Source organism: Odontesthes bonariensis, chromosome 14 (genome assembly GCF_027942865.1).
Source record: "Odontesthes bonariensis isolate fOdoBon6 chromosome 14, fOdoBon6.hap1, whole genome shotgun sequence".
Classification (NCBI taxonomy): Eukaryota; Metazoa; Chordata; class Actinopteri; order Atheriniformes; family Atherinopsidae; genus Odontesthes; species Odontesthes bonariensis.
The window spans coordinates 16,541,384-16,553,653 of record NC_134519.1 but is presented as its reverse complement, the minus strand read 5'-3'; the positions used below and the strand labels follow the sequence as shown (position 1 = coordinate 16,553,653).

The 12,270-nt window shown below is 42.0% G+C and overlaps 1 protein-coding gene across 4 annotated transcripts in view; it reads left to right on the top strand.

Moving 5' to 3' along the window:
* Positions 1 to 9,168, top strand: part of mib1 (MIB E3 ubiquitin protein ligase 1) — a 50,290-nt gene extending 41,122 nt beyond the window's left edge. Inside the window, exons 14-22 of one of the 4 annotated variants that reach the window (XM_075483164.1) lie at positions 1,103 to 1,189; positions 1,654 to 1,812; positions 3,293 to 3,474; positions 4,072 to 4,261; positions 4,367 to 4,445; positions 4,573 to 4,659; positions 6,126 to 6,194; positions 6,853 to 6,953; positions 7,036 to 9,168. In XM_075483164.1, coding sequence (XP_075339279.1) covers positions 1,103 to 1,189; positions 1,654 to 1,812; positions 3,293 to 3,474; positions 4,072 to 4,261; positions 4,367 to 4,445; positions 4,573 to 4,659; positions 6,126 to 6,194; positions 6,853 to 6,953; positions 7,036 to 7,176 — 1,095 coding nt within the window. In that variant the 3' untranslated portion in view covers positions 7,177 to 9,168. Of the gene's footprint in view, positions 1 to 1,102; positions 1,190 to 1,653; positions 1,813 to 3,292; positions 3,475 to 4,071; positions 4,262 to 4,366; positions 4,446 to 4,572; positions 4,732 to 6,122; positions 6,195 to 6,852; positions 6,954 to 7,035 lie in introns of all 4 variants that reach the window. The other 3 variants (XM_075483163.1, XM_075483162.1, XM_075483161.1) reach the window with 3 other exon arrangements.
* Positions 9,169 to 12,270: the final 3,102 nt, after the last annotated feature.

Sequence of the window (12,270 nt, the reverse complement as noted above, 5' to 3'; positions counted from 1 at the left end):
GAACAATTATTGAACTGTTTGATTAAAATAGAAGCAAATCTGTTTAGTCAGATGCATATGTCATGGAAAACATGTGTGAAACACTTTGTTTTATACGTTCCCTTTTACAATTAGTATCCGACAGCACAGCAGCATGAATTCATCCAGAATACTTTGCTTTATGTAACAAAAGATCATTGAACGCATCCTTCACTGCTTTCCCTGCAGCAGGCAAGCTGTGGACCAGTTGAAGCTCCTTTATCTTCCTTTTTTTATTATTGAATCCATAAGGTTCACAAGGCCTCCAGGGGGTATTCTTTAGTGCTGCTGGGCCATATCCTCCTCCTCTTGCAATTATAGGTTCACACTCTTTTTTTTTTTCTTCTTTCCCTTCTGAGATTGCAGGTTTAGCTCCCTAAAGACTAATGCGTACACGAGTTTACAGCAAAAGTCACCTGATCAAGCCAAAACTGGGTTAATGAGGATGTGGTGCAAGGCAGTAATGTTGCTGCAACATTCCAACGCATGAATGTTCGCTGTGCAAGCTACCTTTCAGCAGGGACAGCTCCCCCCCCACACACACACACAAGTTCCTGCAATGGGCTCGTTCGTAGTGATGGCTCAGCTTTCTACTCAGAAACTGCACCACGCTACTAGGTGCACTGCAGATTCCCTGCCAGCCAACCAGCCAGCCAGTCAGTCTTATTACGTTGGGATTTTACACACCGCCTGATCACAATACTTATCTTTTCTCCACATCTCCTCGGCTGAGGTGTTTGCAATTGGAAATGACAATCACGTCCAGCATTATTGTCGGCTGCCTTTTTTCCAGTCACATCGGTGGTACTTAGTTGGTTCAAAGTAAATAAAGAGCAGAAAGGCTGGTATTTTCTTTCATGTGCCAAACAACTATGCTTTTTTTTTTTCTCCAACAGTTTTTAAAAAAAAATATATATATAATTTATTTATAAAATTCTTTGTTTTATGTTTTTTTTAATGTCATTTCTAGCTTTCCATTCATCTCTATAAGTACATATGCGTGACACATTTGGCATTGTTGATGCATGCTGAAGTACCTAAATGTTAATGACGTCTGTTTGCTTCTCTTGTTCCCACCTCCCAGGGCAGCGCCAGCTTAGACATTCAGAACGTCAACCAGCAGACGGCTTTACACCTTGCAGTGGAGCGCCAGCACACTCAGATAGTTCGGGTTAGTGTGCATGCCTCTTTGTTAGTCTCTTTTTCCATTTGTTCTGCTCCTTTTCCTGCCTCACTTGCACTACTAAGTGAACATGCTGCCTTTAGTTATCTGTCAGGCTGTCTCTCTTTCACAAAAGGGAGTAGAACAACATCAGTGCAGCCCCACATTTAATTTACACGGTTGGATGTCCTGCAGTTGAATGAGGTTCTGTCTCTGAAGGGAGGGGAAATGTTCTTTGAGGCAGTGTCTTTTGTTGTACTGAGAGACCGAGGTTGCTACGTTGCCATCTTGTGGACTCAAAAAAAAATGCACTCCTTACAATACTGAAGTAATTCAGTGTCAGTAGCAGGCTTATAAGTCAGCTCTGTGGCATTTTCATTCTAGCATAAAATTAGTTGTGGTTAGGTGGTCGCTAGAGTTTCCGCTTGAATGCCTGTTGGTGTGACTTTTTGTTTCTATATTTCTCTTAACAGCTGCTGGTGCGGGCAGAGGCCAAGCTTGATGTGCAGGACAAGGATGGGGACACACCACTTCATGAGGCACTGCGTCACCACACTCTGTCCCAGTTGCGACAACTCCAGGATATGCAGGATGTCAGCAAAGTGGAGCCCTGGGAACCCTCCAAGAACACAGTACATATGAATTTATTATTTGCTTAGCCAATGTCTTAGATTGCAATATTTTAATCATGTAAGGTTTCTTAAGGTGTATAGAAGCAGCTGATAATAAGAAAACAATAAGTGATTAGTTCAATACATCTGTGTCCAATGATGGACTTTATTTTTAGATGGGATTTATGAAAACTGCTTTATAACTGCCGTTCAAGCAAGCCTACGTCTGGATGTGACTCCATATATTTTGATAGGCTGATGTGATCCAGTTACACATCTCCAAATTTATTTGGTTAGAACTTCATACCACCTACCATTTATGCCTCTTTAGATCGGTCAACCTTGTATCTTCTGCAACCAGCTCTTTCCTATTGGAGGCAGCTGAAGTGTCATGTCACAGTTGTTTGGAGTTCTCTGATGTCAACTTTTCCCTTTTGTCTCGCTCCTTTCTTTCAAGTGACACAGGAAAGGTTGCAGATTAAATTGGAAGAAAGAGATATGACCAAGACTGGATAAATTTGTGTCCTCAGGACCTGTACACAAACTTGTAAGAAAGAAAGAAAAGGGGGGGAAAAATCAGTGTGTGGCCCACTGTGACAAATGATAACGGATCCCATTAAGGGGAAACTCAGTTTCCATCACCTACATCACTAGACAACACAACCTTGCCTTCTGCCTCATTTTGACCAGCCTGAATGAGTCCCTTATTTGAGGCCAAGAGGGGGCATGTCATTGTTGAACCCTTTTCATTTTAACACCTCATCATTAATCGTTGCAGGGAGGATTTTAAAGTCTTGCTTCAGAGACATATTTCCCATACTTGTCACCTCTCTCTCCCTCCCACTCCTTTTTCCGCTTCTCCTCAATCTCCCTTTCTGCCCTCTCTTGTTCCCCTGCAGAGGGGCGGAAAAGACAGACAGCAGGCCTAATTGAGAAGTGTGCAGTTGGGTCACTCTCCCATAGCTCTCCCTTCTCTTCAAGATGAGAATTGAATTAGCTGCACCGATGGGTCCATCAGTGAAGATGTAAAAGCTACTGGTTAAAGACAATCAGACATGAAAAGCCTAAATTGCTTGAGAGAGAGTAGCTTTGAATCGGGGTTGACGAGTGAGGGGATGAGTTATGGGAGGGAAAAAGAAGGGACAGTTAATGGGATTTTGGATGGGCTGAGCAGGTTACACTGCCTGATAGTCTTCTTAAGGCATGTCTTTGATTAGCTAATTTGTTGTGAATTGATCTGTGCCTGGACATGGTTCGCCTGAGTTTAATTCTGAAGACGTATAAAAAAAAAATTTAAAAGCAGGGCTTCTTATGCTTCCTTCTTACATTCTTATCTTAGTTTTGACTTTATTTATGGTTCAAGTGCCTGTGTGCAAGGTAGAGGCAGGATACTGTTCCCACTGGCTTTGATTTGAGAACAATATTTGGTGTCAAAAGTCAAAATGTGTCTGATTTGCCTTTGACTTGGTCTGTTTCTATGTTTCTGTCTGGCTCTCTGTAGTTAATCATGGGCTTGGGTACCCAAGGGGCCGAGAAGAAGAGTGCAGCATCCATCGCCTGCTTCCTGGCAGCCAACGGAGCAGATTTGACCATTCGTAACAAAAAGGGCCAGTCCCCTCTGGACCTGTGTCCTGACCCCAGCCTCTGCAAGGCTTTGGCTAAATGTCACAAAGAGAAGAGCAGGTAAACATCCCAGGAATTGGCTGACATTTTGGGAAACACACTTACTGGCTGTCTTGCTGAGAATTGGACGAAAAGGCAGATACCAATGTCATGTCTGTGTGTCTGTACAGTAAATGCGAAGCTGGAGCCTAAAGGGTTTAACATAAAGACTCAATTTAAGGAGAAACTGCAAAGTTTCTAGTACTTTCACCCTAAATGAACATTTTACATTTTGTGTATTCAACACTTACAAAAGCAAAATGAAAAAAACTGTTAATAGTTTCACAGAAACTATTTCATGTACTCTTACATTTCTTTATTTTATTGATTTGTAACATGGATTTATTTGATTTCATGATGAACATGTTTTTCTTTCTTCAAATGACTTAAAAGTTGATCAAAATGATTTCCCAAAGTTCTTTAAAAGTCTCCATTTTGCAATAACCACAGGCTATCATACATGAAATGTGTCTGTTGTCTGCTTATGCCTCAACAGCCATTGTAACAGCATCTGAAAGACTTCACATCTTCTACATTTCTCCCTATTTTCCTCACGCGTTTTCCGCCGCTCTTGCTTGTAACGTCTAACACACTGTGGCTCTACTATCACTGTTCCAGTGGCCAGGTGGGTACCCGCAGCCCGTCTCTGAACAGCAACATCGAGTCTCTGGAGGAGTGTATGGTGTGTTCTGACATGAAGAGAGACACTCTGTTTGGGCCCTGCGGACACATTGCCACCTGCTCTCTCTGCTCGCCACGTGTCAAGAAGTGTCTCATCTGCAAGGAGCAGGTCCAGTCTAGAACCAAGGTATCGGGAGGTGTACTATAGTATGCCGTACCCATAGACACTGATATATGACCAAGACTGGATCGAATTGTATTCTGTTCCTGTGTTTCGTGTGCCCCTCTACAGATTGAGGAGTGCGTAGTCTGCTCTGACAAAAAAGCAGCTGTGTTGTTCCAGCCCTGTGGTCACATGTGCGCTTGTGAGAGTAAGTTGCACACCCATGTCAACAGTACAACTTCCACTTTTGACGTCTGCTGCCCTAATTTTGCTGCGCTTTGGTCAGCTTTACTGTAGATTTTGCCTTGGGTTCTGAGCATGTCTGTCCTCCGCAGACTGTGCCAGCCTCATGAAGAAGTGCGTACAGTGCCGGGCTGTGGTGGAACGCCGCACCCCCTTTGTTCTCTGCTGTGGAGGGAAAGGTATGGAGGATGATGCCGCTGATGATGATGATGATGATGATGATGATGATGATGATGATGATGATGACCTTAGTGAGTGAATCTTCCACATGTTCCCTTTTAATCCACCTCATTTTTTTTATTTCTGTCTTTATTTCTACACCTTTTGCATAGTATCTTCTAGTTATTCACATCTTTGTGTTGCTGCCTTGCTTGTGCATTTTGTTTGCATCACTTTTGTGTTGTTTTCTTGTTTTGCATCCTAGAAAGTAGAAACTCTAAGCTAACCAGACTCAAATGCTTGGATTAGTCAGTCTTGCTTTCCAAACTAATTGCATTTCTAAATCGGGCATGTTTTTATCATTACAACCAGTCTGATTCTGTCAAATGTATTATCTTCCATTTAGATATTAGCTTTAGTGGATAGTAGCTTAACTAATGCATAGCTGCTTTGTTTGAAATCGCCACATGGAGCTCCCAAAGATGCTAAATTTTGTGTTTCAAATCATAATCTTTTTATGTAGCGCTGTATCCATTAGTAGATTGAGTTTTGTTGAATAATGCAATAATATCTGATTATACAGATAAACTAATTATCTTCTTAGTGTTTCTGTGGACTCTATAGCAATTACTTATAATTACTTATTTAAAATGGGATTCACTTATTTGTAAACATATGCTGTAAGCAGATGCTCCCTCAAAGTGAATTTCTGAATAAGGGCAAAGCACAATTTTGGAATTCTAAAACATCTCGGATCGATGAAGCAATCTCCAGGCTTGTTTCCAAGCTGCAAAGCTGCCCCAGTTCAACATTTTGACCTAATATATTGATGTCGACAAATGACGGTTGTACGAGTCATGAGGTAACGTAGTTTCTAAACATGTTCAGGGTTGCTTTGACAATCTGTCATATTTTCTGTTTTACCAGCCATGCTATTTATTTTCCAGTTTACTTGTACCTTATTTTTCAGTTAAAAGGGAAACTGTTGCAAGTTCAAAGCTTCCATGTTTTCTACATTTTTTTTTTTTCCGTTATTTTCTCCACAAATCTTACCGGCACTCATTACCAAGTGAATACAGACCAGAGCACACAAACACTCATGCAAGGGGCAGCATTGAATGTTTATATCTTTTATCCCTTTGTCCCGTTAGGATTACCTGTTGCTGCCTGTTTAAAACTTATCTGTCACTTGATTATTTTGACTACTTACCTCCAGATTGCTACGTGGGTTTCATAATGTACTTCTAAGCTGGCGAGCCAAGGCGTTAAACTCATGCTTAAGGCAAGAAAACAAACAAACAAAAAAAAGATAACACTCTGCTTTTAGTCAGCTCTGCACAGACGTGACACGCACTAGCTTCCTCTTCAAATTTTTTTCTCTGAACCTCCCTTAGAGGCTATAGTAAGTAGTTTTGGTCATCAGGCCAACTGTTGAGCTGGTGAGCGCAGCTCCTGCTATAACAATGTGACTGGTTATTCCCAGCAGGGAGCTCTAACTCTATGGCAGGGGGATCGCAGGATCTTCTCCAGCCCAACAATCTGGCACTAAGTTGGTGTAAGTATACTTCCATGATCCCCTCCTTTATCAGAGCCTTGTATTAAAAGAAGTCTCCACAGTGCTGCCCTGGCCCTTCTCCTCTCCCTTTAACCCCATTCCCTCTCTTTTTCAGTGACACACACACGTCGAAAAATAGATGATAACTTATGTAAGGTGAATATCAAGTGGTATTCACCTCTGCTGGCAGATGTTTGTGTGTAAAAACCAGCTACCTTGGAGTTCCCGGCGGGTCCGGAAAATTTGAATAACACATTGAGGCCGTTTCACACATACTTTTCACTAACATCCAGAAGAATATACAGTGCCAAAAGTGTTGATTTTTGTGTGTGCTGCTGAAGTAAAACCATCACAAGTGAGCCAGAAGTGAAATGCCAAATGATAAAAATGCAAAGTGCATGTGTTTATAATCCATGCTCATTTATAAAACTCCTGCTCCGAAATTAAATTGAGCGCCCAGCTTGTGTCAGAATGGCAATGCTGCTGTGGCTACAATTTCTTTTACCAGCAGTAAAGCTTTATGGTTATTGGTGGAAATTAAGGTAGCCACTGGTTCTAATTAGTTTTTTTTTTTTTTTTTTTTTTCAAATCTTTGGGCTGGTCACAAAATTCCCTTTTTCCTCTCAAAGTGTGCTTTTGTCATCTTATGTCCAAACAGCCAGTGGAAACATCCCAGCGCTGCAGAGAGACAAGGACAACACAAACGTCAACGCAGATGTGCAGAAGCTACAACAACAGCTTCAAGACATTAAGGAACAAGTGAGCCTGCAAATAAGGCATGATCTCTAAAAAAAAACTTGAAAACATGAAATCTTATAGCTCATTTTCTGTCTCCCTGCAGACCATGTGTCCAGTTTGTCTGGACCGGCTGAAGAACATGATCTTCATGTGCGGCCATGGCACCTGCCAGCTGTGCGGGGACCGAATGAGCGAGTGCCCCATATGCCGCAAGGCTATCGAGCGCCGCATCCTCCTTTACTAGACCTCCTCACAGACTCTTTGTTCTCTTAAAGCCCACACTGATGACGCCTGCTACGCCACATCCACACCAGCTGCCGCTGCTGCCATTCTCACAGCACCTGAGTCAGCCAGCCACGTCTTAACACTAAACTACAAATGCTCTTTATTGTCATGATTGTGTTCAAATGGAACTTCTGTTACAAAATGTGGAGAAAAATGAATATGAATTGACTTAAACCAGTCTTGCTGTTCTTTGTATGTCCTCAACGCAGCCAGGCAGACAAGAATATCTCCCCCCTTTTTTTTTTTTCCACTGCCTCTTCCCCCACTATTTGCTTTTCGTCCTCCTCTTTGTGTTGTTTTTCTGTTTTTACTTGATATTTGAACCTGCTATTTGTCTTTGAACACGAAGTTCACATTCAGTCTTGGACGTGAACTCAAGGGGCAAATCCCATCTTTGGATTTCACCAAGGGCTTTGTGCATATTCGGAGTAGTGGAGGAGAAGATGTGGGTCTTTTATTTCTATGGTAAGTTCTCACACATCTGTCACATTCATTGCCTGCTGCGGTCAAATTTTATTGTATTTGTAAATCTTTATGCAAGCGTATTAGTATCGGAAGCTCCAGATGTGAACTTGAAGTGCTTAAATTTGTATCGACTTCAAAGACGCGTTGCTTCATTTAAGAGGTTCAGAGAGAGTTTCAGCTTTCTGTCCGAGTTCACTTTGGCTGGCGGGGCGCTCTGTATGCAGACTGTTCTTGCAGCAGAAGACCAAATGTTGGCAGGTTTGCACTAGAAAAGGTAAACGCAGTGTCTGCACTGACTGGAGGTAGCACACTACACCTGTATTTTGTTTACCAAGATGTAACCGCAGCAGCATTGCGACACCCTTCTCGGCTGCAGTCAAGCTGCCACGTAGGGATTTAAGGCAAACACAAAAAAAACTCACGCTTCTTCTGTCCAGTGAACAGTTTCAGCAACTGTTTTGATGCAAACATTTAAGTATCAAGAGTTCTCTTGTCACCTTTTGATGTTAAACTGTTGCGACTTGGTGGTATTGTCCAACAAAAATTGTACAATTGACGAAACATCGCTAATTTACCGTTGATGAGTCTGTGCCATTTGCTTCCAAAAATCCAATTGTTAAATAATTTGTATGGGGATAAGGTGCTCTTTATCTTGTACTACTTTTTTTATTTAAGTGTATTCACTTTTCTCAGAATCAACATTTATTCAGCTAGAGAGTCAAATCTATTAGAAGAATAAATTGTAGTATAAATTATTTTGTATTGCTGCCCAAAACAATAGGATTTCTAGGTTTCACTGCCTTCCTACTATGTAGCCTCAAAGTCTCTCAAAACATTCTGCTTTGATATTCACGTTGAAACATGCGGTGTAATTTTGTCAGCAACAGCTTTCTAGCACTCATCTTTGGAAGCGTTTATCTCTGGAATAGGTCTCCGTAAGCCTAGGTTTTCAAGTTGTGAAACAGAAAAATCTGTTTTGTTGTTTAAAAAAAATGTCAAGTATTGTTTTTTTTCGCTGTTTTATTCGGGAAGAAAAGCTAATGACTTTTTAAAGACAGATCTCGCCTTAGCTCTTTTAAAAGGCAAGTTGTCCACGTGGAGGCCAAGTGGTTAGTTTCGCTCAGCTATGTGGGAATTGGCAACCACACACAAGTTTTTTTTGTTTTTCCAGACTCAAAGCAACCTTTGTGGACAATTTTGATTCTTTTCACTGATCACAATAACACTTTAAGCTAGAAGCACTAATACGCTTTATGGTAGTGTTGTCTTGTTATGGTTGTTATGATAAAGCCTATTTTGTACTTTATTTTCAATACCTGTACCTGTCCTGTTAGAGATGTATTAGTAGTGTTTTCTTTGGCATGAATGTTTGACACGCAGTACGACTCTTATCATTGAAAACCGTTCAGTCTGTATTGCTAATAAGTGCTTTTAAAACAACCATACAGCAGAAATAAAGTTCGAAATGAACCATGGGACATTAAAAGTGCAGTTTTTTTGTTTCTTTTCTATTTTCTTCTGCTGTTCATCAGCTTGTGTTTTTGTTTTGTTTTGCAGGTTTGAGCTCAGATGTTGTTGGCTACTCACAGGCAGAAATTAGCATTCTGCTTCTCTTCTCCTGCGGTGCAGTGTCTGCCTCACCCAGGAGACGGGATGGCAGAGGTGGTTGGTGTGGGGTAGTTGAAAGTGTTAACACCTCATAATGACTCAGCAGCAGCATGAGACGGGTCAGCTATCCTAATCAGACAGAGGGGAAAAAAGAGAAAAGAGCAAGAATGGGTGTGAAAAATGCACTCGGGAGAGCATCCCCTAATAGAACCATGTGAAAACAGCACACCTAGCCAGGCGTCTCCAACGCACCGTGAAATTATGACCAAAGGTCGTTTATGTTGTAGCTTATTGACTTCATAACCTGAAAGTCTTTGGGGTTGTCTCACAGCATGCAGTAGCTCTTATCACACTCTCACTCTGTTAGTGCACGCTGCACAACACAACGTCTCACACGATTTCTGATCTCTGTGACTGTTCAAAGCTTTTTGAATTCTCCTGCCCTGTCTGATAGATCGTCATTTTATACTGAGGCGCATTTGTGGGTGCAACCACTCGCTATGTTCACCGATACTGCACTACAGAGGAGGCCCCGAGCCCATGCTGGGGCCTCCACCACCGTCTCCATTGTGTGTTTCCATAAAGCCAAAAGACTGCAACGCTTCTATTAGTTCTCAACTTTGTCCGTTCCACGCAGAGATATCTCTGCTTTCACTGAATCCTGTAATGTCTTGCATTCTGTAGATGATGAAATCTCTGAGTTCTTTGCAATTTTAATGGTTTGAAATGTTTTGTCTTAAATTGCTGACTTAATCTGTATATTATCTTATTATCTTTTCTTTTTTTTTTTTTTTTACCCCACATTGACTTTGAGGGGTTGACTCCTCATTTAAAGGACTGTCTCAAAGATAACTTTTAAAATGTTTTAATTTCTACATAAACATTAAAATAGTTTACCTTTTAGGTTTTCCACAAGGTGAAATTCATTTATTTATTTAGTCTCATAGCGTCTGAGGTCTTTTGTTGCCTCTGCCTTCTTCTTTTTTTTTTTTCTACATTTCTTAGAAATCTCACCCAAAAAAAAATTCCATTTATGTGATTATTTTCAGCTTAAAACTGGGTTTAAATGGTGTTCAGGTCATTTCCCTTTTTACTCGCATTTTGCAAACCAAAATGAAAAATGTTGAACAATCACGGGTGATTCTCCCCAGATAATTCAGCCAACAGATAATTGTTCAGAGATTTTAGGGACCATTTCCCTGCACTGTGTTGAGACCTGCCCAGCATCGCTTCCTGACTCAACTCTAACGAAAGAGTGAAAACCGTTAAAGCAGCACCTAAAAGGGATGATTACGGAATATCATATCCAGCGACTGCATATTAGTGTAACGTTTTTGTTCTCTCGTAGCTCCTGGAGAGATAAAAACCATCACACTTGACCAGTACAGTGGTCTGTAAACTGGCTGATAGAGCCGACTGCTCATCCCTCTCTGACAGCCTGCAGACTCACTGCCATGCTGACTGACTGTCAGGGTGCCGGAGACGCTGCTATCTCCCTTTCTGGCCCCTGCCTGATCCTGGGGAGCATCCCTGACCACCTCGCCTGGTAGTTTCCGCTGCTCGAGGGCTGCAGTGTTTGCCGAGTGGACTGCTGAGACTGTTACTCCCACACCAGGGGAGGTCAGTTAATCCGCTCGCTCTCCTGCAGAGTGTGAGTGATGGTGGCACAGAACTGCAGGCTCCACTGAGCAGCAGATAGAGACGAACCAAGAGCATGATCAGGCGAGGGACCTGCTTTGAGTCTCTAGTGTGATTGCAGGGAAGGGTCGGTGACATCCATCTCTTGGTGGGCTCTAATGCTGCAGTGGAGGTGGCTGCATGTCTGCCCTCCTCAGGCTTTGCCCTTGGTGTTGATTGTGAAGCTATGGCCTGAGCAATGAATGTATTCTGTGTGTTTTGATATGCAGGGCTCAGAGCACATCACAAGGTGGCAGCACACCCAGTGGTTTAACACCGTCGGTCCCCTCTGTCATAAATAAAACTTTATTTTGTAGCGCAGAGGACAAAAGAATTTAAAGTAACAAAGTTCATCATGTTCTCTGCTCGGTGTGACAGCGGGTTATCACTGTTTACTTAAAAGTTATCCTGTACTTGATTTAAAGCGTAGTCCTGGGTTTCATAGAAGAAAAATAGCTGCTGAAATGAACTGTGGCATTTAATAAAGAACTTGAGCGTAGTATTTTCTCACCCCGCGTGTGATTAACAGCATGAAGGACAATCAAGGAATGAAGGAAACCAAACCATGACAGAAAAATAATAACTTTGCTTGTTGCACCTAAGATGCATTTTCCTTCGTTGTCTGCATTGATTAAAAGCGTCCCAGCGGATGCTTGTGACCAACATACGAGAGGGAGGACTAGATGTGTGAGACCTTGAATCTTTGCCATCTGCAGCACATTTCTTCGTACACAGCATTCCACCGACGTGTGTTTTTAAAAACCTGGAGCTGCAGAAATCAATTCCTCCACGATTCAGTCGCCACACAGATTAGGAAAAAGAGAGAAGTGTTTTTAAACTGCCTGTTTTGGCCACTTGGGCTTTTCCTGCCATGCTGGAGGAATTGTTCTCTGACGGTCTGAAGGTTTCTCTCATGTCGTCCATTTCAGAAGTCTGGTTGAATTTATTGTCTCGGTTTATGATCAAGCCGAGCAAAGTGCACTCGGGCTGTCTGGACAAACTCTTTTAGGACCAGAGAAGAAGGGAGGGGCCCGAGGATTGTTTTGGGACCTTTTTTTGTTTTTTTTCCTCTAAAGTAAAGTGAACATTTTTCAAACTGCAGCGACCAGCTGATTTAGCTTGACCTTCAGTGGAAGCTGAACTGTCTTAATATTGGTCGGTTTCTTGTTAGGGTAGCGGTCAGGGAATGAATCTAAGCTACCTTAATGGGAAATGATCACACATGTTTTTATGTGTCTAACTGTAGTTGGGTGTACTTGTGAGCAACAGCCTCGCCCCTCAGAGTAAAGCCATAAACTCAGTA